General features: G+C 32.2%; 1 protein-coding gene across 1 annotated transcript; it reads left to right on the top strand.

Annotated features, from left to right (window-relative positions):
- The first annotated feature begins 476 nt into the window (after nucleotides 1-476).
- Nucleotides 477-23,181, top strand: LOC133199023 (transient receptor potential cation channel subfamily M member 8-like). Its single transcript, XM_061334912.1, has 21 exons — nucleotides 477-603; nucleotides 872-1,034; nucleotides 6,207-6,367; nucleotides 7,004-7,151; nucleotides 7,262-7,409; nucleotides 11,225-11,336; nucleotides 11,706-11,847; nucleotides 12,523-12,794; nucleotides 12,917-13,024; nucleotides 13,346-13,414; nucleotides 13,850-14,036; nucleotides 14,202-14,342; nucleotides 14,561-14,660; nucleotides 14,835-15,066; nucleotides 15,163-15,225; nucleotides 15,577-15,729; nucleotides 19,224-19,490; nucleotides 21,331-21,523; nucleotides 22,108-22,267; nucleotides 22,548-22,720; nucleotides 22,856-23,181. Exons 1-21 carry the CDS (start codon nucleotides 562-564, stop codon nucleotides 22,966-22,968), a joined length of 3,147 nt encoding a protein of 1,048 aa, XP_061190896.1. The 5' UTR covers nucleotides 477-561; the 3' UTR covers nucleotides 22,969-23,181.
- Nucleotides 23,182-26,281: the final 3,100 nt, after the last annotated feature.

Genomic DNA, 26,281 nt, shown 5'->3' with positions numbered 1-26,281 from the left:
TAACTCGTAAGTTCGCTATAAGCATCATTTCATTATAAGTGTGTTCGGTATAAGCGCGTTCTACTTTATCAAGTCTCATTCCATTTCAAAACGTATATTTTCAAATATTCAATGAAGAAAATTCTTTCAATATTGAATATTTTTTATGACATTTGATAAACAGAAAGTACAATTCGCCGAAATGCAAGATCGATAATTTAAATATCTCCTGTGCACAAAAAAGCAATTCTTTTCTATTTTTCAAAAATCGTTTAAATCGCCCAAAGAACGCGATGAATTGGGTTATTTTTTTCTACAGAATGACGATATCTTTTGATCTGCTGACATGACAGGTTAAATTGCTGCTATATGTTGACATTTGAGACAATATCTCACGAAGCTCAACATTGTCCTTGAGATTTATTTCAACATTTTTTCTAAGTGGTAACGGAACACACAACATATATCCTTCTGTTTTCCTTTTCTTTCCAAAAATCAAATATCGAGAAAGGCGCTGGAGGAGACTGGATTTGTTTTTGTGGAGGATAGCCTCGCTCCTTTAGGTCGGGATTCAATAGAACAATGTTGGAGGTGAACTCATTAACAGGAAGGCGTGGTGGGGAGGTAAAATATCATTTTGTTGTATATTAAGGATTCGAAGACTTATGTTGGAATTTTAGAGAATCAGAGAGAAAATAATGTTAAGAATAAATTATGCATTTTTTTTACTGCATGTGAAAATAAGCATTATCAACTGAGAAGTAACTTTAAATACTCTATTATAGAAAGAAACAAATCATTTTCTGATTTGTTTATTTTTTTTTAATGGTTTCCATGTTATTTTTTTAAGCATTTCATAATAGTAATTCAATTTAATTCTCCATTTTTCAAGGTATATGAAGTACAAAGTTCGTGGGAAAACATCAGAGAAAATGTGGACAGTACACCTACCATGGTGTTTTCTGTGATTGGAGATTCAGACAGTTTCGTCCCTAAACCGTGGGCTAAAACTGTCTTTCAAACTGCTTTAATTGAAGCGGCTAAAAGCGGGGGAGGTAACTATTTTGATATTGTGTGATACATTTTTTTTTAATTTTTATCTTTGTGTTTTGGCAAAAAAAAAAAAAAAAAAAAAAAAAAAAAAAACTCTGCTATATATATATTGGGTTTACCAAAAATAAATACCATATTATAAAAGTCTTTTCTAAATTAAAGAACGTTATAATAGTATAACCAACAGCATTAAGTCTAGATGCAACGCGTTTTTGTACTACTTAGATCTTAAATTTAGAAGTACTTAACGCATAAAAATGTAGGTTGTGTGAACTGCTAAATGAATGATATTCTGTGTTTCCTAAATCACGCCTTGTGCACAAGAAATGTGCATGAGTATACAAATGCACTGATAAATGCGTGTTTGGTAAACTGCTTCATATTTGCATACCCATGACAAATATCTATTCCTTACAAGTATGAAAATTAAAATTTTACACAAATGGGAATCGTGGATTCATTATAATACGTTTTTTTTTTTTAAATGCTTAATTAAAGAATATCCAAGTGTGTGTAGAATTGTACTTAGATTGAATTTGCAGACAGGTTTGGATTCAAAATTTTATAATATAAAAGCACACATACCATCAAAAATTCCATTTTTTTTTTAAAATATTTGTTGAAAGACATTGTTCACTGAGGTTTTTAAATGGTTGAGTAAACACGTGAAGCTATACAAGGATAAATGTAGCTAGATATTCACGAGGCAAAACGATTCTCTGATGAAAGACAGTCATGATTCATACCTTTTAAATTCGTTTATACATGTGTAATAAGCTGTCAGGTATAAGGAAAATCGACTGAAAACAAGCAGACAAGGTTATTTATTTTGCAGTTTCTTTAAAGTCTTTGTTTGTTCATGCGCAATCAATCCTTGGAACGGATAATCTAAGAGTTCTTTAAAAAAAATCTAAATATTTAAATGCCTCAATACATATGCCGCAATGTATTTTTATTTTCAAGATCGTTTTTAATTTTTCATGATTTCAATGAGATTCATTTTGGTCACAAATGTTTTCGGTATAACTATTTTGATTTTTGTTACCATTAATTTAAAAACTGAAGTCGGACAATTTATCCTAACAATCTCTCAAATGTTGCTTTATTTCGTTCAAATTAAAGAAGGCTAATGTTAACCACTGTGTTCATCAAGAAATTATAAATTATGAAGAAAAATTAAAAAAAAAAATAATGACTGCAACTCCACAACTCAATGTTTTGGAGAGTTTAAAATATAATTTTCATCCCATATAACGCTAAGCGGCATGTCTACCTGCAGTTAAATATGATACCAATATCCTCGGAATGTTATTAAATAGCGTAAATGGAGAAAAACAGATTGTCTCTTAATCATTGAACGAACTAATAATTTGGGGTTTGTTTTGATTTTTTTTTTGGTATGTCACAATACTTTCAAATTTAACACAGGCATTGGTAGGCTAAAGATCCCTCACTACTCAATTGCCTGAGTGCCCATTAAATATGAGTTTTAAATGAAGTCTTTACTCGTGACGTCTCTATATGAGTGAAAAATTCTAGAATCAATAGCATACTATGGTTTGATAGCCACGCAGGGTTAAATTGATTATTGTTAGACCTTTATAAATCGTTTCCTTTATAAATCGATGTTTTCCTGACCTGTTCCCAAAATAATCGACATTGGACCTGTCGATAAGATACTGCACCGATGTGACGGTTTTACATCACATTGTTTGCCAGAAAATATTATCGCAAACAAGTTTTTTGCAGAAAGGAAACCAAAAAACCAAGCAATTTTATCAATATGAAAGTTAAAGTATTGCTAATTATCTCTGTTTACACAGGTGGATATTTAAGTATCCAACCGATAGGCAGTGGGGTATTTGAATATCCAACTGATGGCCAGTTGGATCGTTAAAAATCCAACTATTGATGATTGAATCGGTAAAATATACGTAGACTAATAACAATGGGTGACGTCATGGAATTTTTTTTTTAAATTAACAGATCACCCAGTGTCAACCCATTTTGACCCGTTTGATATTATAATCACTTAACGTAACATTCCGCTATTCGATACGCTTTAATTGTGCCTGTCAATCGACTTCAGGGCTGCGTGTACACAGGGTGAAATTTGTATTATTATAAGATTTGTAAATACAAAATCTTACTGTGTATAGACTTAATTCAGTGTATCATTAGATTTTTCGAATCTTATCAAACTGCATTAAGAATAATGCTCTATTTTTAATACAATTCCCAATTTATCTTTGACTCATTCGTCCGGGCCGCGTGGCGCAGTGGTTAGAGCGTGTGCTCTAGAGTCGTGGAGTAAGGTGATGATCCTCACGTCGGGGGTTCGAATCCCACTGTGAGATGTGGATACCGTTCCTTCTTATGAGACCGTATAAACCAAGGTCCCGTATCGCAGTAAAAGATCCCTCATCACTACTCAATGGCCTTGAGTGCCGAGTATAGGTCAAAACTTGCAGCTCTCCATCGGCAAGTCGTGGCGTGTCCATATGAGTGAAAGATTCTCAAGAGGGACATTGAACAACAAACAACAAACAAACGTTTCACCTTAGAAATCAAACGTACTAACATCTTTTACTCTTCAGATTCAAATATACGTAATTAATTACAATTATCTGCTAAATAAGAGATATAATCCTTGATACAATGTTTTGAAATAATAAACAAACACTTCCATAGACAATTTTCCTAGGTCATTAATTTCCCGATAATGATTTTAAAATTAATATTCTACCCGAGATAATCAAGTAATTGATGCATTATTCTGAAATTGAGCCCTATACAACATCACAGGCTGATTCTATCGAAGATGTAATTCAATGATCAATAAAATTTATTTACACTCTCCACGTCATTTACATATATGAGGGTTTTCATTTCGCTGTCCTTCATTCTAGATCCGATCATATCATATCAAACTATTAAAAATACTTTTGTATTATACATTAATAATTTTTGTTTATTTCTTTTATACCTTACTCAAAAATGAAATAATTGAGAAGATCTATAAGATAGGAAAGTAGCGAAAGAAATCAGGGGATCGCTAGTAAATAAAACGGGGATAATTCCAGCACTGTTCTAATTAAACTTTACTACCTTTTCGTGAAATCTGAAAAAAACACCGAATATTCGAATCATAAATTCTTATTCGAATATTAACTCATCGAATGAATATTCGAATATTTGAATATTCGTTGATGTCCCTACTTTTTAATTTTAGTGCAGTGCATAGTGCGATAACAGATACAGCTAACAGAACCTCCTGAGAGAGAGAGAGAGAGAGAGAGAGTTATATAATACATCAGTATTATTATATTATACTTGTATTATACTACAGATCTCGCCGTGTGTTCCGATCTAAACAACTTCAAATTATAGAAGAATTTTGCGAAAATTTTATCAGGGTCTTAAAAGTTACCTTGTCTTTTTCACTTGATTGTGTTTTTCGTTTGGAGTGTTTTGAAGGAAATTCTGGTATTGCCATTGCAAATCAGGTGCACGATTAGTTGGTAGCTGTGCTCATGTCGCCTTCGTAATATGGTCTGCATCTACAGACACATCCCTAAACACTAATATCATACCTGACAATATTTGGATTGCCGAAATGAAAGAGATATTGAAGACATAAGCGAGTGATTATCGACATAGTTACGTTATAGAATTTTCGTTGACCATAGTTGTTGAATATCAAATACACTTGTTCCGTCAATAAAATGTTTGAATTACAGATAATTGTATTTCTAGGAATTTTCATGCTAACCCAATTTAACCCAAGCAACTCCAATTTTTAGTTAAATTTTTTATTTCATTTCCGAATGTTGTTTATCTATACATGCATATAATAAAATTTGTATCACCGTGAGTATTACATACATGTATACTTTGTTTCACTATACATGTTTGTATTACTACTGTATGTACATTGAAGTACGATTACATGTAGTGTGACATCGAAGTCATGTAAATGTGACACTCTTTGTTAAAACATGCATCATTCTTTGAATTGATAAGGATTCAACATACAAAATGAAAAATGAAGTGAAGAAAGGGGGGGGGGGGTTATACTTATATTTGATTGAGCTGATTCGGCAGCAAACATATGGATACGAATCATGAAAATGACTATGAATCATTTATTTTTTGTGAATCATTAAACTACACAATCTCTCTCCAACCATTCAAATTCATACCATAAAATCAATATGGAAATCATGTGCGAATGTCTATGCGGTTTAAATGTCTCCGCCATTTGCAAGTACTTTAAATTCGAAAGTGGTCCAGTTTAAATTTCCGGAATTTAAGGCTTATACATGTACATGTTCTTTTCAATGACGTTTTGTAGAATTATAGAAATATGTAAAAAAAAAAAAAAAACAAAAAAACAAAAACAAAAAAAAAAAAAAAAAACAAAAAAAAAACAAAAAAACTCGACGTATTAATATCAAGAGCATATGCATGCACAATAATCGTAGATTAATTCAGCAATATAGCCTAACTGGATGGCCTAAAAGGTTCCAAAGACACTCTAATGCGCACTCATTCTTTCTTCTCATATGAGTACTTCTTTATCAAAATCTTGTGCACTAGAATTGGTGATTTTTGTAATTTTCCATTTGCACAGTTTAGTTCAAATATATCAAAGATTCATATTTAGAGAAAAAAAATGACAAATTTACTTTTAAAGATGTAATCAAAATTTCAATAACGCCATTATTTTTTTATTGAAATTTTGATTACATCTTTAAAAGTAAATTTGTCATTTTTTTTCTCTAAATATGAATCTTTGATTCATGGTGTTATTTTATATTATTTATATCGCAATTATATTGCCAGAGAATGTACTTAAAATACAAGCATATTTTGTATATAATGTTTTGTAAGTATTGTATTTTTGCGCAAATAAATAGACAAAATTCTGAACATATATTTTGAAACACCAAGTATGGAAAAAACATTCATTGACTACTTAAGTTTTTTGGGCAAAATGCGTTTTGATAGGCTCGAAAATAACTCTTTGCATAAAGTCTAACAGTCTCAGGGAAGCAGTTCAGTTCTTGCGCCAGACAAAATAAACGTTGCTCCTGAACCCAGTCAATAAATAAATAATGTGCCCTGCCAGTTTTTACAAGTAAAATAATATTCTGAATTTAAAATTCGCACAGAGTCCTGGATTCTTTACCGGGGTCATAGTTACGGCGTTTCTGATATCATACGTGAAGCCTACAGAAACTATGGAGATATGGAGTTCGGAACAGACAGCAAGAATGTTATTCTCAAAGACAAAAGGCGACACATAAAACTAATAAGCATTGCTGGAAAAGAGGTTTGTCTTAACTTTAGTATATAAGATTTATCGGTTTATTTGATCAATCCCATATTCATCTTCCATTCGATGTTCTTGAATATGAATGCTTCATCATAAATTTATCACCTTTTACTGACTAAATTCTGTCTGTTATCATTCTATTTGTCTTTTAAATTGAGAGCGTGTTTGAATTTGTTGGAAGGGAAAATAATTATTATTACAACCACATATGAATGTGAAAAGAGAATATTTGTTATGCATTTGACTTTTAGAATGTGTTAGTTAATCATGATACTTGTTTTGGTTTTATGGTTAACGTATCGTTTTATCATATGTAGAAGATTTCTCATAGTGCTTGTTTTCTTCTTAAATGACTTTGAAATGTATAGTAACATATCTTATAATCATTTGTAGAAGATTTCTCATACAAAGTGTTGGTTTTGTGCTTAAACAACTTTAAAATGTATGTTAAAATATCTTATATTCATATAGAAGATATCTCGTAAAACGTGCTGGTTTTCCGCTAAAATTGCTCTGAAATGTATGTTTAACAATATGTTAAAATTATATATAAATTGCTGGTTTTCTGCTTAAATTACTTTAAAATGTATGCTAAACATTAGTTTCAATTTCACCTGATTGTGTGTATTTCAGTCGCCTGACGGAATGCAGGAGATGGAGACAGAAGATAAGACACCAGAGTATGGGATAAATTTCGACGCCGGGGAGGATTTCCTTATGGAGTTTGAGAAATATGTTTCGGAACAAGAAGTATCATTCTTCAGCCAAAAAATAGACTTCAGTAAGTCTTTAATTATAAGGATTATCCTAAGGGTATGTTCAAAAGATCAAATACAGATGTATGAGGCTTTAATTATTTTAATAATTTGAAATAAACACATTCTTCCTCAGAGATGCCTGTTCCAATTGCAATCATTGTTTGTGAGGGTGACATCGAAACTGTTGCACATACAGCAGGGGCACTGGAAAACAAACTACCTGTTATCATTATGAAAGGATCGGGGAAAGCTGCCGATTTAATTTTAGACTACCTAGAGAAGTATATATGAAAACTTAAATGTTTGAAACATGTATTTGAAGAATAATTTTAGAAGTGCTTTTAATAAAGAAATCAGCGTACTGGTTTATAAAGTTTCATTGTCATATACATATATTTTTTAAACGAATAACTATAAATACCTAGGAGAATGAGATTTTATTTGATTTTTGTTTATATTCAATTGAAACCTTTTTTAATAATTACCTTTTTTAGGTCACCTGAGTCACTCAGGTGACCTATTGCTATCCGTTCTCGTCCGTCGGCGTGCGTCGTGCGTTAACATTTGAACATTTTTAGCTTCTTCTCTGAAACCGCTTAACCAATTTCAACCAAATTTGGCATATAGCATCTATGGGTAAAGGGGAACAAAAATTGTGAATTTCATGGTCCCTGCCCCCCTGGGGCCTGAGGGGTGGGGCTAAAACCACCAAAAATAATGCAATCTTTAACAATCTTCTTCTTTACTCCTGGACATCAAGCAGTCAAACTGTTGGCATCATTGTAATAAGCATTGAGCCCTCTACCAAAATTGTGAAATTCATGGCCCCAGGGTCAGGGGTTCTGGCCCCAGGGTGGGGCTATATAGATCATATAGTGAAAGTGCATTATTTCTTTGAAAATCTTCTTCTCTGCTCCTGGGTATTAAATAAGGTAATTAAGTACATAGTTATGAAGAGCAAGAGTGCCTCTTCCAAAATTGTGAAATTCATGGCCCCAAGGTCAGGGGTTCTGGTGTTAGGGCGGGGCTCTATAGATTATATAGTGAAAATGCATTTATTCTTTGAAAATCTTCTACTCTGCTCCTGGGTATTAAATAAAGTAACTAAGTACATAGTTATGATGAGCAAGAGTGCCTCTTCCAAAATTGTGAAATTCATGGCCCCAGGGTCAGGGGTTCTGGTGTTAGGGCGGGGCTCTATCAACTATCTAGTGAAAATGCATTAATTCTTTGTAAATCTTCTCTGCTCCTGGGTATTAAATTAAGTAACTAAGTACATAGTTATGATGAGCAAGAGAGCCTCTTCCCACATTGTGAATTTCATGGCCCCAGGGTCAGGGGTTCTGGTGTTAGGGCGGGGCTCTATCGACTATATAGTGAAAATGCATTAATTCTTTGAAAATCTTCTCCTCTGCTCCTGGGCATTAAGGTGCATGGTTATGATGCATAAGGATGCCTTTTCAAAAATTGTGAACTTCATGGTCCCAGGGTCAGGGGTTCTGGTGTTAGGGTGGGGCTCTATTGATTATATAGTGAATATGCATTGATTCTATGAAAATCTTCTTCTTTGCTACTGGAGATTATTTAAACAAACTAAGTGCATGATTATGATAGGCAAGGATGCCTCTTCCAAAATTTTTAAATACATGGCCTCAGTTTTTGGGGTTCTTGAGGAGGGGGGGGGGGGGCTCTATTGATTTTATAGTGAAAATGCATTAATTCTATTAATTGATCATTAACTAATCCTGTCTGCTCCTTAGTGTTGAACTGATAAATAAATTGCTTAGCTATGATGAAGATGGGAGCTTCGAACAGAATTTTTAAATCTTGTGGTCCTAGGGTCAGGGGTTCTGGCATAACGAGGAAGGGGGGGGGGCTTTTGATAATATAGTGGAAAAGTGTTAATTCTTTGAAGTCCATAGTTATGATGATGAGGGTAACTCTTCCAAATTTGTAAATTTCTTGACCTTTGGTCTTGGGTTCTGGTGTTAGGGTAAGGCTTTGTTGAATCTATAGTGAAAATACATTGTACCTGTGAAATTCTTCTCTGCTTCTGGGCACATCGAAAGCAAACTGAGTAAAAGTTTAAATGATATAAGTAAGCGTATTTCTACCAGATTTTTGAACATCTGGACAATTTGTCTAAGCATTCTGGTCCTAGACAGGGCTCTATTAATTCGCATTCTACTGAGAGAAGTTATTCCCCTTTTCCATTCACCTTTGATAATTAATCACTGTAAATAATGTATTTGAAAGATTAATAGAATAAGATAATTATGCAAGAATGCTTATCGTATAATTCAAAAAGTACTTTCTTAGTTTTAATAATCAGGCAGACCTGTAAGTAATAGATAAATAAAAATGAGACAAAAATAACTTATCTTATTAAAAGTTCTTCAAAGACCATAAGAGAGGTCAATGCTAGAGGTCTTAATATGGGTTTAAAAATAGTACAGAAGCACTAATAGTTTGTTAATAGTCTGCATGGTGATAATATTAAGTGGGGGACAGATTAGAACTTAAGTTATGAGTTGATACTGAATACTAGACTAATTATTTTGTTGATCCTGATCTTCCTACTTCTCTTGCTTAAAGGGCAACAAAGCTTCATCTGTCAGTGTATTTAACTTCTAAATTGTTGTATTATACTCAGGTGACCGTTAAGGACCTTGGGCCTCTTGTTTAAGGATACATTAATATCTTAAATAGTAAAATAAGTACGAATATAAGATAACGGCTTTAACTGTTAAAAAATGACCATTTAGGGATGTTGTAAATATTCACAATGAAAAGTTGTTACTTCTAAAGAAGATGGGCGTGTTTGGCGTGTGATCTGCAGGAATAAGGCGTACGAAACATTTATAGTTTAAATGTCTACGATTTGGTCGGTTGACCACAGCTGGACATACTTTACAAAGTTACGCACATGGGAAAATGTTACATTTAGTTTGAAATACTTTGCCAAATTTAATATATCAGTCCGCTTATTTTAATAATTACTACATCTAAAACTTAGTAACGCTTCACATAAATAATAAACACATATAGGGTATAGTTGAATGCAATTACAAGTATATACTTGTATATATTAAAGTATCAGTAGGTTGGAAGAATTGCTTTCGCTTTCGTTGCAACAGAACCAGAATTTATCTATTTGAAAATAAATCAGTTCATAAAATTAAACTGACAAAAGAATTGATTGTTTGTTCTAAAAAAAAAAATATTAACGCTCCATGCGAGGATCGAACCAAAAATATTTCTTTTTCATTGCACTGTACGGGTAACACATACTACTGAGCTATCACCGCTACACACACTTTAAGGTATTTAAAGGGACAATGAAGCACCGCATTTACACTTTGGAATTTTTTGGGGAAAAGTTCATTTTTTATCGTCTCTGGGTCTTCTCTCCATTTTTTACAAATGTTTGTTAGTTTCTTTGAATTAAAATGCACACAAATAACGTTTCAAAATCATGGAGAGATGACCCAGAGATAGCAAATTTTTAGAAAAACGTGTCTAAAAATGTAACATTTTGTACCAAATGACTCATCTAGCCAACTTTCAAGTTCTTTTTTAGCAAAATAAAAATACAATATCGGGAAAATATTTCCCTTTCCTATTTTACAGGAACCCGATACATCAAAAGAACGTTAAAATTCCATGTGACAGATCAATGAAATTTTCACTTTTCAAGTGCGCCCAGATTCCTGCCGAATGCCAATCAAAAGCGCCCTCGTTCTTTATATGTTTTTAGTGTGATCTGTGGTTAAATGTTAAACAAAGTGAATGGGTATCTAGAATGAATGACATACCGTACAGATTAAACGACTTTGAAAGTTACATTAAATCAAAGCAAAGAGTTATTTGCCTGCATTTTACCCAATGTTACAGGGCTTTTTCTTCTCTATTACTTTTACGAATTTTAAGTTTCTCTGAGGAAAATATGGCAAATGTACTATGTTGAGAAAAAAAAAAAAGAAACTCACTTTGTACACCGCTAAATGATATTTTCTTAATCGGAAATACATATAAATTAATTCATTATCGTTAAAGCTTCGTTAAACTATCAATCACGTATCTTTCATTTTTATAGCAATGATTTATTGAGAAAGAAAGCCAGCTTATTGTTTGGGATACGATTCGACAGCAATAATTACGAAAAATTGAAAGACTACCTTGACACCATCAAACAAAAGGAAGATTTGGTAATTTTATTTTAATTTATCATAGAATGAACATAAACTATTCATTCAATTGAATTGTCACTGAAAGGTCTGGAAAGGACAATGATTGGCAGAACTTTGGCTTTCCGCCATCTTAAAGTTATTAAACATAAATGAATTGACATCCCTGTAAACATTGCATTGGCAATTTCAGACTGATATCAATTATCATTTCTGCAATTATTAAAAAAAACACCCTCGACATGGTAAAATATAAAAGTAGTGTACTAGTTCTAGGCACTGCATTCTATATCTTATGTTTCCAGAGGTACATGAATTGGCTCTGTTTTTATTTTTCATTTGTTTATAAGATTAATGAGTTTGACTATTTACCTTTTTTCATAATAACAGATAGCTGTATTTGATGTGAACAATGACGATCCTCTGATGCTCTCAAACATTGTGGGGGAGGCTGTCGTCAGTTGTTGGGCCATGGAGAAAATTCTTCACGAGGACCATCAAAGTAAAACTAAAACTCTGCTGCTCATATTTAGTGATAATTTACTATTCCACACACCTCATGCATATTGAAGTTTCCTAAATTGATTTTCAAAAAGCCAACTGATTTATTAACTATAATTTATCTTATTTTCATGAATAACTAAAGTGGTTTATTCTTAGGGTTACTTTTGGATCTAGAAAAATTATTCATTTTTTTGGTTTATTTTTTATTTTAATGTTTAATATTATCGAATTATAATAACATGTTTTTTTTTCATTTAGAAAAGACCGTTTAATTATATTCTTTCATTAGACTTTACAAGCCTGTAAATTCAAGTATTTTTTTTTTTATATAATTTCTTTAAGAAATTAAAATGAAATTTTTGTTTCCAGTTCTAATTTATACACGTTTGAACAAGTTTTAACTTGATAGTTTCTTTTCATTTGATTTAATTTATGACAAATGTATAAAATCGTAAGTACTTTAAACATTGAATAATTGTATAGTTGAACCAAATAGTCCTGAAACATTTGTAATAGACTTGGGATTTTGAAGTCTTAGTGCCACATACATGAGTGTATGGAAAACCACAACCTTTTTTTTTCCAAAAATCAATTTACGATGTTCATAAAAAAATATAAGAAAAAAAAACTGGCGTTAGTTTTCTCAGTAAATGAATATAATATTAGTTATCTCTTTTACCTTATTCGATTCAAATTCCTCCAGATCATATTAACCTTAGACCCAAGACAGCAATTCCTCATTCGCAAAAGAATGGTTTGGCTTTCACTGGATCTTCACTGGCCTGGAAACTATTACGTAGGAACTCTGTCAGACCCGAGGAGAACATCATGAATCAGTTACTGGGAGACTACAAGGAGGAATCAAGAGTTTATGTTTTAAATCCAAAGTATACGTCACCTGCCTCGCTGCCTCTGTATTTTTACTTTGGGTTCCAACTCTTACAGGAATCAGGATTATTGAAACAGAGCGGACATGTAAATAAATGTTATTTAATTCCGTACATGCAGCTTCACAAGTTATAAATGCATGACAGTCAAAACAGTTATCTGTTTGAGATAGCATATAATGTAGTGCCATTTTCTATTTTCATTGTCAGATTTTACTGTTTGAGGCACTTAAAGCTAACAGATGTGATTATGTAAGAGTTTTACTGGATCAAGGGGTAAAATTCAAGCTTAACAATTTGCCAGAATTGTATGAACAGGTATACGGATGCTATACATTTTGCTTAAGATAATGAATATTTTTGTAAACTAGTGCATGCATAAATTTTAGATAAAAAGTATTTTATTGTTTTCTCGAAAGTTATAGAAACAAATTATAGAGAACCTAATCAGCAGTCTTTTTAAGTAGTATTTGTATCTAGTTATCTCTATTTAATCGTGGTCGAGTGCTTGCTTAGTTTGTTCAAGGTTACATGTTGATTTTTCAGATTTTTCTTTGTTGAATGCTGATTATTTTCATTAGTTTCGACATTCTGTAAATTGTTCAGGATTAACTGCTGATAGCTTATTTAAATTTTTAGACTGTTTCCTGCAAGGAGGATTGTGAATTTAAAGATGAGGATTGTCTTCACATGGAATGGATTCTAAAGGTTCTTTTTATGTCATTTAATACTGTACAAAAGGAAATTTTTGCCCCTTTACACAAAGTGGGCAAATTTAAGACGAGGCAAATTCAAGGAAAGCAGTATAACTTTTAAACAAAATTGTGGCATGGCGAATTTAAAACGGAAAACAATGTTTGCAAGTGTGAAAGGGTTAACCTACTATACAGTATTTAATGGTCATATCTGTTGCTTTAATAAATTGTCATTTATTTGAAAATCGTCTATGTCTTAACAAACATTAAGGACAATTTGTCAAATACCAAATGTTAAGTAAGATGATGCTGATTGTTTATTATCAATGTAATTCTTTGGACATTTAAGAGATAAATGATATTAAATAATGCAATTATTCAAAATGGAAAGAAAGTTTTCTTGGTATTTGAAAATTTACTCTAAAGGTAACTTAAATTTATATTTCAGCAAATCCAAGAAACGCACGCAAAGAGACTTTGTAATAAACACAGGTCACTCCTACGAAAAATAAAGAAAGCAAAAGACAAACATAATGACAAAGACAGGGAAAAATATGAGGATCAAAGAGATAATTTACATGATTCCGTGGCAGAGGCAGCTAAAGGGTTATGTCGGAAGATACTAAGATATAAAAGTATTTTTTCTATGAGAAAAAATTAATCACATATCACATAACGGGAAAATGTTAAGATTAAAGGGAGAAGAAAAAGGCATATTCTTTGAGCAACTGCATTTTTCTATTTGAGGAAAAATATTTTTCTCTACTTTTCTCAATATTTAAATAAAAAACTAATCACAGGTAAGGAAGAGGAGTCATGGGATCAAAGCGGAAATGGAGATTTAAAAGATGCAAATATTTCTGATATTTTGTTGTGGGCAATATTTGCAAATAGAAGAGAATTGGCTGAAATTTGCTGGCTTCGAAGTGAGGACCATCTGTGTAAGTTGATATCTTAATATCAATATTCATAAATCTACTTTTTTCAAAGTTTTTAACTTAAATTCATTAATTCACAATAACTTATCAAATTTAGTGAAAACCATCTTTGTAAGTTGATATCAATATTCATAAAACCTCTTTTTGAAAGTTTTCGTTATCCAAGTTTTGAAAGTTGAGAATTTTGAATCATTAATTCTTAACGAACTTAACAAACTCAGTGACAGGATTGGTCTGTTCAGCTATACTGCAGAAGCTGTCTGTCAAAGCTGGAAATGTTAAAGAACAGATTCTATCAAATGATCTAGCGGAACATTCCAAGTAACTGTTTTAAGTCTTAAATACCTCAAACTGTGTCAATACCTTTTATTAAAGGCATCTTCAATTAGAATAAATATGTAATTTGGTTTATAAACAAAAGATTCAATAGAGAATTCAGGAAAAAATATATAAAACCCATAACTATTAGTAACAGTTATGAAATTTAATTTAAAGGTTGTTTGAGCAACGTTGCCTAGCAATAATGGACAGAATGTACGAGGAGAACACAAAGCAAGCCATAGAATTAATGGACGACGAGGCTTCAATATGGGGAATACATTCCAGTCCACTGACCTTCGCCTATGAAAATTTTATGTACGACGTAGTAGCTCACACTTGCTCCCAGAAAAACATGAATAAACAGTGGTACAACAACCTGGCTCCTGATCTGAAGCCATTCCTAAAAGTAAAACTTACAAAAATTATCTGTAAGAATAATTAAAACTTTTCCCAATGACAAAAAAAAATCATGAAAACTAAAACATTGATATTCTCTTTTTAGTCCGCTTTTCGAAGACCCAGGAAGTTCTTCACGGCTCCTCTGACAAAATATGTTTATAATTATGTAAGTTGATTTTTTTTTATATCTAAACTGAACGTGGAATTGTTCTAATGTTCAGAATTTTTCATCTTTTCAATAATAAAGATGACGAAATGTTGTATAAATATATATTATAAATACGACATCAACATTGATTTAACATTTTTAAGTAGAATCTGTAGAAGTCAGAAACGAATCGATGACGACAAAATTTGCACATATGCATATTATTAAAATTTTAATTTTTTGAAATTTTTTTCTGTAAGTGAAAGAAATTATTTCAAATTTAATTGCATCGGAAACGTGTTTTATTTCAGTAATAGATCGTTTTAATATCTTGATGCATAAATAGAGTGTATTTAAATTATCTTGAAGATAATGTTTTTCACCATGTTGGTGATGTACAGCGCCTTTGTTCTGACCAGCATAAGTACGAAATATTACGTACAGGACAGAGCCAGAGTTTTTGAGTACTATGTGTATTTCTGGGGCGCGGGTGATTTCATAGAGGAACTTATCAGCTGTTTTGTAAGTATAAATTCTCCATTTAATTTTGTGTTTTTCTCAATGTTGGTGATGGGTTGTTCTCACCAGTACAGGAGAGGTACTAATGTTACATCCTGAACAGAGATGATTCCTAGAGAAAGATATCAACTTATGCTGATTATATGATTTCAAAAGAAAATTAGAATAATTTAAAAGCATCTTTTTCGCTTTTTTCTTACTAAGACTATATCTTTTCTTTGAAGTTTTTGAAGAATTTTTATCTTGGAGGGGAAAGAAAGATAAATGTTATAAAATTCATCCTCAACATTGAATTGTAAGAATTGTAACCCTTTATTTTATCTTCTGTTTCTAAATTATTTCATCTTCATTCTTTTTCTAATTCTAGAGACAATTATAATTTGGTAAACATACATTCCACTTTAAAGGAGAATTGCCTCCCTCTCTTTCTGTCACAATGTGTGAATAAAGTTAACGCTGTTCATAATAGATATACGGATGGCGACATTACGCAACACAGTTAAGGCTACAAAAGGACACACCTAATTTGTACGGGAAATGTTAACTATGACATCATACAAAACTAACAATTCTTAAAAATACCACAAAATGAAATAATTTGCTATTTCAAACTGTAGGAATCCATCAAACTACATCAAAACTTACTATATCATGCTGTTTTGTCATTATTTAATTCCTAAATAGCAAGGTATAAACAAGTTATTGATCGCAATGCATTTGTTGAGATGACGTCATTTCGTAAAACTTGACGCAGTTCTTATGCAGTGAGAGGCGGATCAAATAATAATTTCACAAGGAAAAATATATCTTATAATTAAATGAAATATTTTTTGCAGATATTAAAGAGACCATTAACTTAGAATCAATGTCTTCTTTATGATTTTATTAATATATTTTCCATAATTTCCTATTTAATTGATACCGTTGTATATTTATATGCAAGTACATCGGAGGGTAATGTAAGGGTCTCAATAAATCGATCTAGTGCAAGGGCATACACTCAATAGATCATAGTAAGCTTTTTCAAATAAACTCTAGAAGTACATGTATTAAGGTATTTGAAAAGTGTTGCGATCCTGATGAAATCTTGAAAATGAATTAATTATATCTATATTTAATGCCGTTGACCAGCAAAAACTTGAGCATGCAGTCATACTAACATGATTTTAACAATGAAATAGCAGAATCTATATAGGATCGCAGGACTTTTCAGAATCGACAATGCGTGTTGAAAATATTTATAAACTGAACTTAGAATTTTAACTTGGTTATGCCCTTGCACTAGTGAAATTTATAGTTGACCTCAATACTGCAAGTATATGTGCTAAAATCACGTGACAAGTTTAAATATAAAATCTAGTCGTCTTCAATTCGTAGTTAATAACGACAATTACAAATGTCCGTAATAAATAAAGTTTACTTAAAAGAATCGCTATCCAGATTATGAATATATTTTTAAATCACAAAAATTGCCGATATTTCCATTGCGTACCTTAACTGTACTGCGTATTTATAGATTACCAACATACTTTACCTTCAAACAGGCCCAAAATATAAACTTTCATTGCTTTAATAATTATTGTTCCTTTTATGATTCTTTTCAAAAACTGATTACTTAATAATTTCCACAAGATTGAAGAAAAAAATGAATTCATTATTGGTCATTAGTCACTCATTTAGTACTAGACAGTTACATTTCGAAACAAAATGATTGTTATCAGTTCTACATCTAATGCCAGTTTTAACGAAAATTGAAATTTAAAAAAAAGTTGTAAATTGAAACCAAACCTTGCACAAACCTGAAATATTAAGTTGACGAACAGTTAACACGGGATTGTTAAAAATAAAATTGAAAAAAAAAAAAAACACATCAGAGGTGGCATCAGTATGGAGGAGTAGGTATCACCTGTCAAACGGTCATATCATTCGTTTAAAGATTTTGATGAAGTTAGCTTGAAGATAATGGACTTACAAGTTGTATTAAGAAGAAAGAATTCAACATTTGTCATAACAAAGGTTGTACATGTACTTGCCAACAAGGCTATTTTAGCGGCAATTTTGTTTGCAAAATGTTGACATTAATCGAGGATGTTATCAACTTAAATGTCATGTACCTGTTATGAAATTAAAACATATGTGTATATATATATTTATTTATTTATTTGCAAACTGTCTGTTTTCTACCACTATGAGCCTGCACTCCCCAGTTGCGTTCATAGCCCTATGAACGCAATTTCGTCAGCTATTAGAGCAGTTCGTCTCTTACACTGGCGCAGTACAATCTACTTCATTTATATAACACATTCAGAAGTATATGTATGAAATATTGTTCAAAAGGGTTAAATTTTAATTTTTTAATGATATCCTCCCGGAAAAAATAAATTTATAGATGATTAAAATTGTTGATTTATGTGTATTCAATTTCTTAAAAATAGTCGACGTGTGTAATCGTATGAAAAATTTTACTAAATTTGAAAAGAGCTCTATATCTTATATTATTTGTTCATTGTAACGCATATAGTTATTAAGGACGATACCTCTTCACGCTAAGGTGTTTTACATTCCGAAAAAGCAAAATTTCTGTAAAAGAGCACTATTTCAAGAAGGATTTTAATTTTGAAAAAAATTTTAAGAACTTAAGAAAACCATTTATAAAAGAAATTCAATATAGAAACATTCTCTCTCTTCATAATATTGTTATTAATAATTTTTCTTAGAAAGTTTCGATGACGTCATGACGCGTCACAACAGTATAAAAACAAAAATTTACGATAATTTGAAGACGGTGCGGTTAGCATCCAGATAATAAGCAAATACAATGTACATGTTCCATGTATATTGTATGTGATTTATTGGAGATAAACAGAATGCAAATATTATTTTAAATATGCCAGCAGAGCAGTTGCTATTCATAATGTCATGTTCACTGAATCATCGTTGTTTATTTTTTAAACGAATAGCTGGCATATTGCTGGCATATGATGCGCTAGCGCATTATTGAAAATATGCCAACAGAAGAATAGTTTTCTTACGTTCTTTGTAACTATATGCTTAAAAATGAACAAATGAATTAAAGATACAGAGCTCTATTTAATTTGTAGACAGTTTTATTACACAATTAAACACGTTGACTAAAATTTATAATTTTTAAAAAATCAAATGCAGAAAAAAGAAAGAAGAGGAATATTTAAGAAATATACAACGTTATTCAGTGAACATGGCGTTATACTCTCTGTTTTCTTCCACGACATTGTATGAGTCTACACTCACCAGTTGCGTTCACAGCACTATGAACGCAACTTCTGCTGCTATAAGTGCAGTTCGTTTTCTTACACTGGCGCAGTACAATCTACTCTTTTTATATACCACATTTAGAAGTAAATATGTAAAATGTCGTCTTCTTTCTGTATACATGACGATTGTGAGGTTAATAAATAGAATCATTATCTGCATTCTTAAAGTCTGTGTATCAAATTTTTTTTTTTTTTTTGATTTAGGGATGTCTGGAATCAAGAGGCAGATCACATCGAGGTTACTACTCACGAATGAAGAGATATCTGTATGATTTCTGGAATGTTGTCGACTTGTTGTCGTACGCCTTATTAATCACAGCTTTATTTGTACGTCATTTCCATCCCTCAGAGACCTTCACAATAGCCAGGAGAATGTTTTCTCTCTCTCTTCTTGTTATGTATTTGAGGTTCCTTGAAGTATTTCTTATTCACAGGAGAATGGGACCAACGCTTATCATGATAAAGGAAATGGTAAGGGGCTTGATTGATTGATTATATATTGTTAAACGTCCCGATCGAGAGTTTTTAACTCATAAAGAGACTTCACCATTTAGCAGTAAAAACTTCAAATATGACCTTAACTCGGTACTCAGGACCATTAAGCTGTGAAGTTTCTTTATCGTGCCAACGTCTGCCCAGCCTTAACACGGAGCCTCGGTTTTTAAGGTCTTATTCGGAAGATCCGCAACTTTCACTTCAAATTGCCGATGGTTTGGCTAAGGAATATTTGCTACCTATTTTTCATCGAAATGGATTGATTGATTGTTGTTTAACGTCCCTCTCAAGAATTTTTCACATATAGAGACTCCACTACTTGCTGGTGAAGAGGTGCAAATTTTTTTACCTATACTTGGCAGTCAGGGCCATTGAGCAGTAAGGGATCTTTTTCGTGCGACTCAAGAGCAAACGCTCTAACCACTGCGCCACGCAGGCGACCATCGAAATGGAACACCATGCTTTGTAACCGAATGAAAGTAGGAATTATCAGAATATTTTTTCCAGGACAGATTAAGCTTTTTACATTGAAAGTTTGGGGATATCTTCATTTCATCGACAAGTTTTTATTAATTATGTTACTGAAAAGGGAATGTGTTCTACATTTAAAAGAAACACCATACTAACATTGCGGGGGAAAATGCATAGTAACATCCTCTCAGTTACAGTTTGTCTTTAGTCCTTTTTTATTCGCCTTATTAGTACTTCAGCTTAGCTAGTTCTGTCCTTGGCAACGTTTTTATGCCCTCGAATCGAAGATTCGAGGGTATATAGTTTTTGCCCTGTCCGTCCTTCTGTTTGTCTGTCTGTCTAGCTGTCTGTCTGTTTATCTGTCTGCCCACAAGAACTTTAATATTGTCCTTTTGATTGATTGGAGCTATGGCTTTCGTATTTCACATGTGTATTCCTTTTGACAAGGTCTTTCTTCGGGTACCATCACATTTGACCTTTTGACCTTGACCTTGGAGTTTGAACTAGTTTTACAAAATTTTACCCAACTTTAACCTTGGCCATAACTTTTGAACGGTTAGTGCTAGGGCTTTCTTACTTCACATGTGCAATCCCTTTGACAAGACCTTCCTTTGGATACCAACAATTTTGACCCTTTGACCTTGACCTTGGAGTTTGACCTACATTTGAAAAACTTTAACCTTGGCCATAACTTTTGAACGGTTGGTGCTAGGGCTTTCATACTTTACATATTTAATCCTTGTGACAAGGCCTTACTTTGGATACCAAGAACTTTGACCTTTTGACCTTGACCTTGAAGTTGACCAACTTTTGGAAAACTTTAACCTTGGCCATAACTTTTGAACGGTTTGTGCTATGGCTTTCATACTTCACATATGTAATCCTTGTGACAAGACCTTACTTTGGATACTAAAAACTTTGACCTTTTGACCTTGACTTTGGAGTTTGACCTACTTTTGATAAACTTAAAACTTGGCCATATCTTTTGAACGTTTGATGCTAGTGCTTTCATGTTTCACATGTGTATTTATTTTGAGAAGGCATTTCCTTTGGAACCATTAATTTTGACCATTTGGCCTTGATGATTGACTTACGTTTGAAAATTTTTAACCTTTTCCATGTCTTTTTAAAGATTGCTGCTAGGGCTTTCATATTTCACGGGTATATTCCTCGAGACAAGAACTTACTTTGGGTACCAACATATTTGATTTGCATTTGAGAAAGTTTAATCTTCGCTATAAGTTGCCATACGGGGGCATCAGTGTTTCACAAACACATCTTGTTTTTTGGGGTTTTAGAGACATGTACAAAATTGAACGAAATTTGTATTCTCGACTTCTTTCAGTTGAAAGACCTGTTTAGTTTCCTGTTCTTGGCGATGTTTGTTGTTTTTGGAGTTGGTATTTACTACCATGCGAATCTATGGCCGGACCATCAGACAATCTGGGACGGTGATTGGACAAACTGGAGAATTTGGACAATAATCTATTACCCTTACTGGCAGTTATACGGAGAATCATTTAGTGAATTTCTTCAAGGTGATGTTAACTTTGTACCAATGGTTGAACAATATGCCACAAATATTACCTTTATTTTTTTAACAAAATAATACATGTACCTACAAGTACACTTAGTAATATCATTTGCGTGTTATAACAATCAAGCTTGTTTCTTTCACACAAACATAAACCTAAAAGGAACATATGTGCACCATCCTTAAATTTCAATGTAAGATGGAAAATAAGAAGACCTGCTCTTTTTTAAATTTCAAGTACACAAAATAAGAAATAAAAGTATCACTTAATGATAATCTTTCAGAATATAATAGAAAAGGTTATAGAATCAATTCGTCTTGCTTTATTATATAATTGCCAGATTGTGTGATCAAACCAAATAAAAATATATTTATATTATACAATGTGTATGTGCATAAACAATGTATTTGATGTTTAAAAAATATCATCACTTAGATTAACTAATAATAAAATTGCTTTCTGACTCTACCTTATTTACGCCTATTATGCATGCAATTCTATATTTATATGCAACGTCAACAGTAAGCAAGTATAAGAAGAACACCGTATATTTTCCTCAATAGATGTGTGTATTGCTTTAATTGTAGGTGAGGATCTCTCAGACTGTACAAATATAACCTCTGTTTGGGAGGCGGATCCATCTATTGACCGATGTCCACAGGAGGACTGGACTGTGTTGGCTATCTCAGCATTCTACATGCTTTTCTCAAACCTGCTATTGGTTAACCTAGTAATTGCCATGTTCAGGTACAGTAGTGATATATATTCATGCAGTTGGAAGATATAATTTACTTGAATACAGTCTAGTTATGTTAATAGAACTTAACTTGGTCTTGGAGTACTTTGTCTATTCAGGATCTTCGTTTTCAATATTTTTCATGCATACGATGAAATGTTATGATTTTTTTTTATGATTCGAGTATGTCGTTTTCTTTTTTACTGTATCATTTACATTCTTGTCATTTTATATTTTTATTTCTTTTCAATATTTGTCAATTTGAATAGAATATCTCACATCTTTTCTCAGCTACACATTTGAAAGAGTGCAGAATAATGCAGAGAAACTATGGCGTTTTGAGAGATACACGGTAATTAACGACTATGATTGGAGGATTCCGTCTCCTATCAATCTTATTTTTCTGCCCTATCGTTTCTGTTGTTGTCCAGGGAGACAAGGATGTTGCCTACATAGATGCAGGGGTATGTCCACCTTAGATATATCTTCTTTAGGTTTACATTTTTCAATTACTGTATATTTCATTATGTTTTGATTGAACTTACTTGTAAATGCAAATACTATAACTTCAATTGTATTAAGATATTTTTTTTGGCTAGAATGTTGCTGTGAGGAAGAGGTAAAAGTGGAAAAAAATGAAACAGAAAAGTCCGTGAAATTCCGTAAAAATTTCCAAAAGATAACAGCCTTCAAAATACGGAATAATATGTAGGAGGAACTCAGTCTAATTCAAAGTCACAAGAATACAAATTAGGCATGGCAATGTGATATTAGAAAATTGATAATGAAAATGTTGTATGTTTGCAAAAATGTCGTCCAATTGTATGAAAATGTATTGTGACAAGAGAAAAGGAATATTTCCAATTTCATGTTTATTTATTTTTTTACAAAACCTATATTAAACATTCCGTCCTACGAAAATTTTACTCACTTCATATACTTTCACGAATTTCAACTGCAATCTAAATGTTATATTTTCAAAACATTGTGTTGCTTTAATAACAAAACTGAATAAAGGTTACTCAAATGACCAGCTGTTGTGTGTTTGAGCATCGGAAATCACAATATTGGAATATTTTATATCTAGATTTTACAACTTTTATCCAATGTTGGCAACGTATTCTATACACATGTATAAGTAGAATTAACTTTGAAACTTTTGAACAAACTCTGTTTGTTGGAAAAAAGTATAGCCTATGTAGCAAAAAAAAAAAAAGACTAAATCTCAAACTAATTGTAACATCTATTGAAAAGTCTAGAAACATCTATGGGGAAAAGGATTATTTTGGCAAAAATTAAATAGGTGTGGAAAGTACTATAAAAGTGAAATAACTTTATAAATTAATCCCATTTTACCCTAGGATGTTGAAAAGATGGTTGTTTATTAGATAATCTATTTAGATTTTTAAAAAAAAAATTGATATGAAATGAATGTTTGATTTAAATTCTGCATCTATTTCATGATGGGATGTAAATTTCAAATAACTACATAATTATCATAATGGATAAAATGTCGGTTATCTGATATTGATGTTTTTCTGAGAATCCACTTTGAAAAAAACATTTCATCTTATTATCTTATCTTGTTTTTCATACAGTTAAGTATTCTATAGTCAATAGAACATCCAAAGACGAAACAAATAATAGCAGACTCTGTGGTGTCTTTTATTTCGAGTTCCAGGGATATATCGAGTTTACTTGTGAATGGAAGTAATTTTTGATAATTGATAAATTGGTGTTGAAATATCTGAATGTTGAGTTGAAGACCACAGAAAGTGCCTTCTTCTCATATTAAAGTTTTCGAATGAATTCTGTTTCATGGGAATATAAAAAAACAGGTCGGCTAATAAGGAAGCACAATTATTGCCCATCGTAATTCCAACAGGTTGTTGGAGGACCTTGTCTGAAAGAATACATAAATGTTGTCAATGAGGAACTCCAGCATCCTTTTAATATTAACTTCAGAGTACTTATTTGTAGAATCAGAGTGATTTTTTTTACAAAGTCATTTTGTACATGACCAATCCCAAGATTTGAGAATTTCCGACTTCCATTTTTATTGATTGATTAATTGTATGTTGTTTTACGTCCCGTTCGAGAATTTTTCACTCATATATAGACGTCACCATATACAGGTGAAGGGCTTCAAATTTTGACCTTTACTCGGCATTCAGGACCATTGAGCAGTGAGGGATCTTTATCGTGCCAATGCCTGCCGTGACACGGGGCCTCAGTTTTTAAGGTCTCATCCGAAGGACCCGCAACTTTCACTTTCAAAATTATTTTTTTTAAAAACATTCTGATTGCACACACAAGTACTCTGAAGTTGACATTAAAAAGTTGCTTGAGTTTCTGATTGACAATATCTATGTGCGCAGCTCTGTTAAGGCTGCATAAAGGGGGCGGGGCCTAATTTTTACGGGAAAACTTTACTGTGAAATCACACAAATATAGCAATTCCTCACAATAACAGAAAATGAAATAATTTGTGAATCTAAACTGCATAAGAGTAATGAACTACATCAAAACTTACCACTGCATTCATTTTTGTCGCTAATTAAATCCCACACAGCAAGATATAAACAAGTCACTGATCGCAATGCACTTGTCGACATGACGTCATCATGGTAAAGTTTGACGCATTTTATGTGCAGTGAGAGGCGGATCAAGTAATTTTCTCACAGTGAAAAATGCATTTTATTATTAAACAAAATATTATTTGCAAATCTTAGGTAGACCATTAATACAAATCTGAAACGTTTGTTTAGTGCCATTATTTAAAAAAAATATCGACAGAATGTATTGAATTAATTCTACCGTGTTTTTGTCTACTGGGTGTGCCTGTTTCACGCCGAGGTGCCTCATTAAATCGCCTTTTCGCAAGGGCATACACTTAATAGATCTTGACCATTTTTTGAATACACATAACGGACGTATTCCTTAACTTGAAAAGTGCTGCTGCTTTCCTGAAATCGATAGCATAATTTAATAAATAAATAAAATACTTGGTAAAGGTCACACATATTTCGACATTATCCAGCTAACTTGAAGTTTAAACTAATAAAATGCGAATTCTATTTAAAGCAGCAGCACTTTCCAAAAACTACAAGTTATGTAGAAACAATCTATTACATTAATTTTTAATTTTAACTAGGGTATGCCCTTGCGATATTGAAATTTGTTTGTGACCTACATACAGTACACATTACATGCATTTATCATGTGACTATCAAATAACGTGACCAAACCAAAGTCAGTACAGAGCAGGGTATACAATGTTATTTCAAAGAAAGTTAAAGTCATAAGATAATATAGAACCTTTACAAAAATAAATTCAGTTCAGGTATGTATTTTTGCACGTTTATATTCTGTTGATTTCTTCGAAGTACGCCTTAACAGTGCTGCGTGGTTTTTGGAGACCAGGTCTTATAACAATCTATTGGAATTTCCATGGGTACCAATTGCGCCCCGTTATTAGCAGACCTTTTTTGTATTCATATGAAGCAGAGTTTGTCCAAAATCTTGTACTTGAAAAGAAGAAAACACTTGCTGTAGCCCTCAACTCGACATTTAGATATATCGACGATGTATTGTCAATTAACAATGGCTATTTCCATTCTTATGTCGATACGATATATCCTGGTGAGCTTGAGATAAAAGATATCACAGAGTCTGACACATCTGTTTCATATTTGGATATTTTACTTGTAAAGACGTTAATGGTAATCTAACAACCAAGCGTTATGATAAACGTGATGACTTTAACTTTTCAATCGTCAACTTCCCTTACTTATGCAGCAATATACCTTCATAACCTGCATACGGGGTATATATCTCTCAGTTGATACGATACGCAAGAGCATGCTCTACGTATATACAATTTCTAAAACGAGGTAAATTATTGACAAACAAGTTCATGAAACAAGAATATCAGCTGTCTCGTTTAAAGCCATCATTTCGTAAGTTCTATGGTCGATACAATGACCTTGTCAGCAAATACAATTTATCATTGGGTCAAATGCTGA

The sequence above is a fragment of the Saccostrea echinata genome, unplaced genomic scaffold (assembly GCF_033153115.1).
Source record: "Saccostrea echinata isolate AGI-Se365-2 ecotype Australia unplaced genomic scaffold, CSIRO_AGI_Sech_v1 ptg000033l, whole genome shotgun sequence".
NCBI lineage: Eukaryota > Metazoa > Mollusca > Bivalvia > Ostreida > Ostreidae > Saccostrea > Saccostrea echinata.
This window is presented reverse-complemented; position numbering and strand designations above follow the sequence as displayed.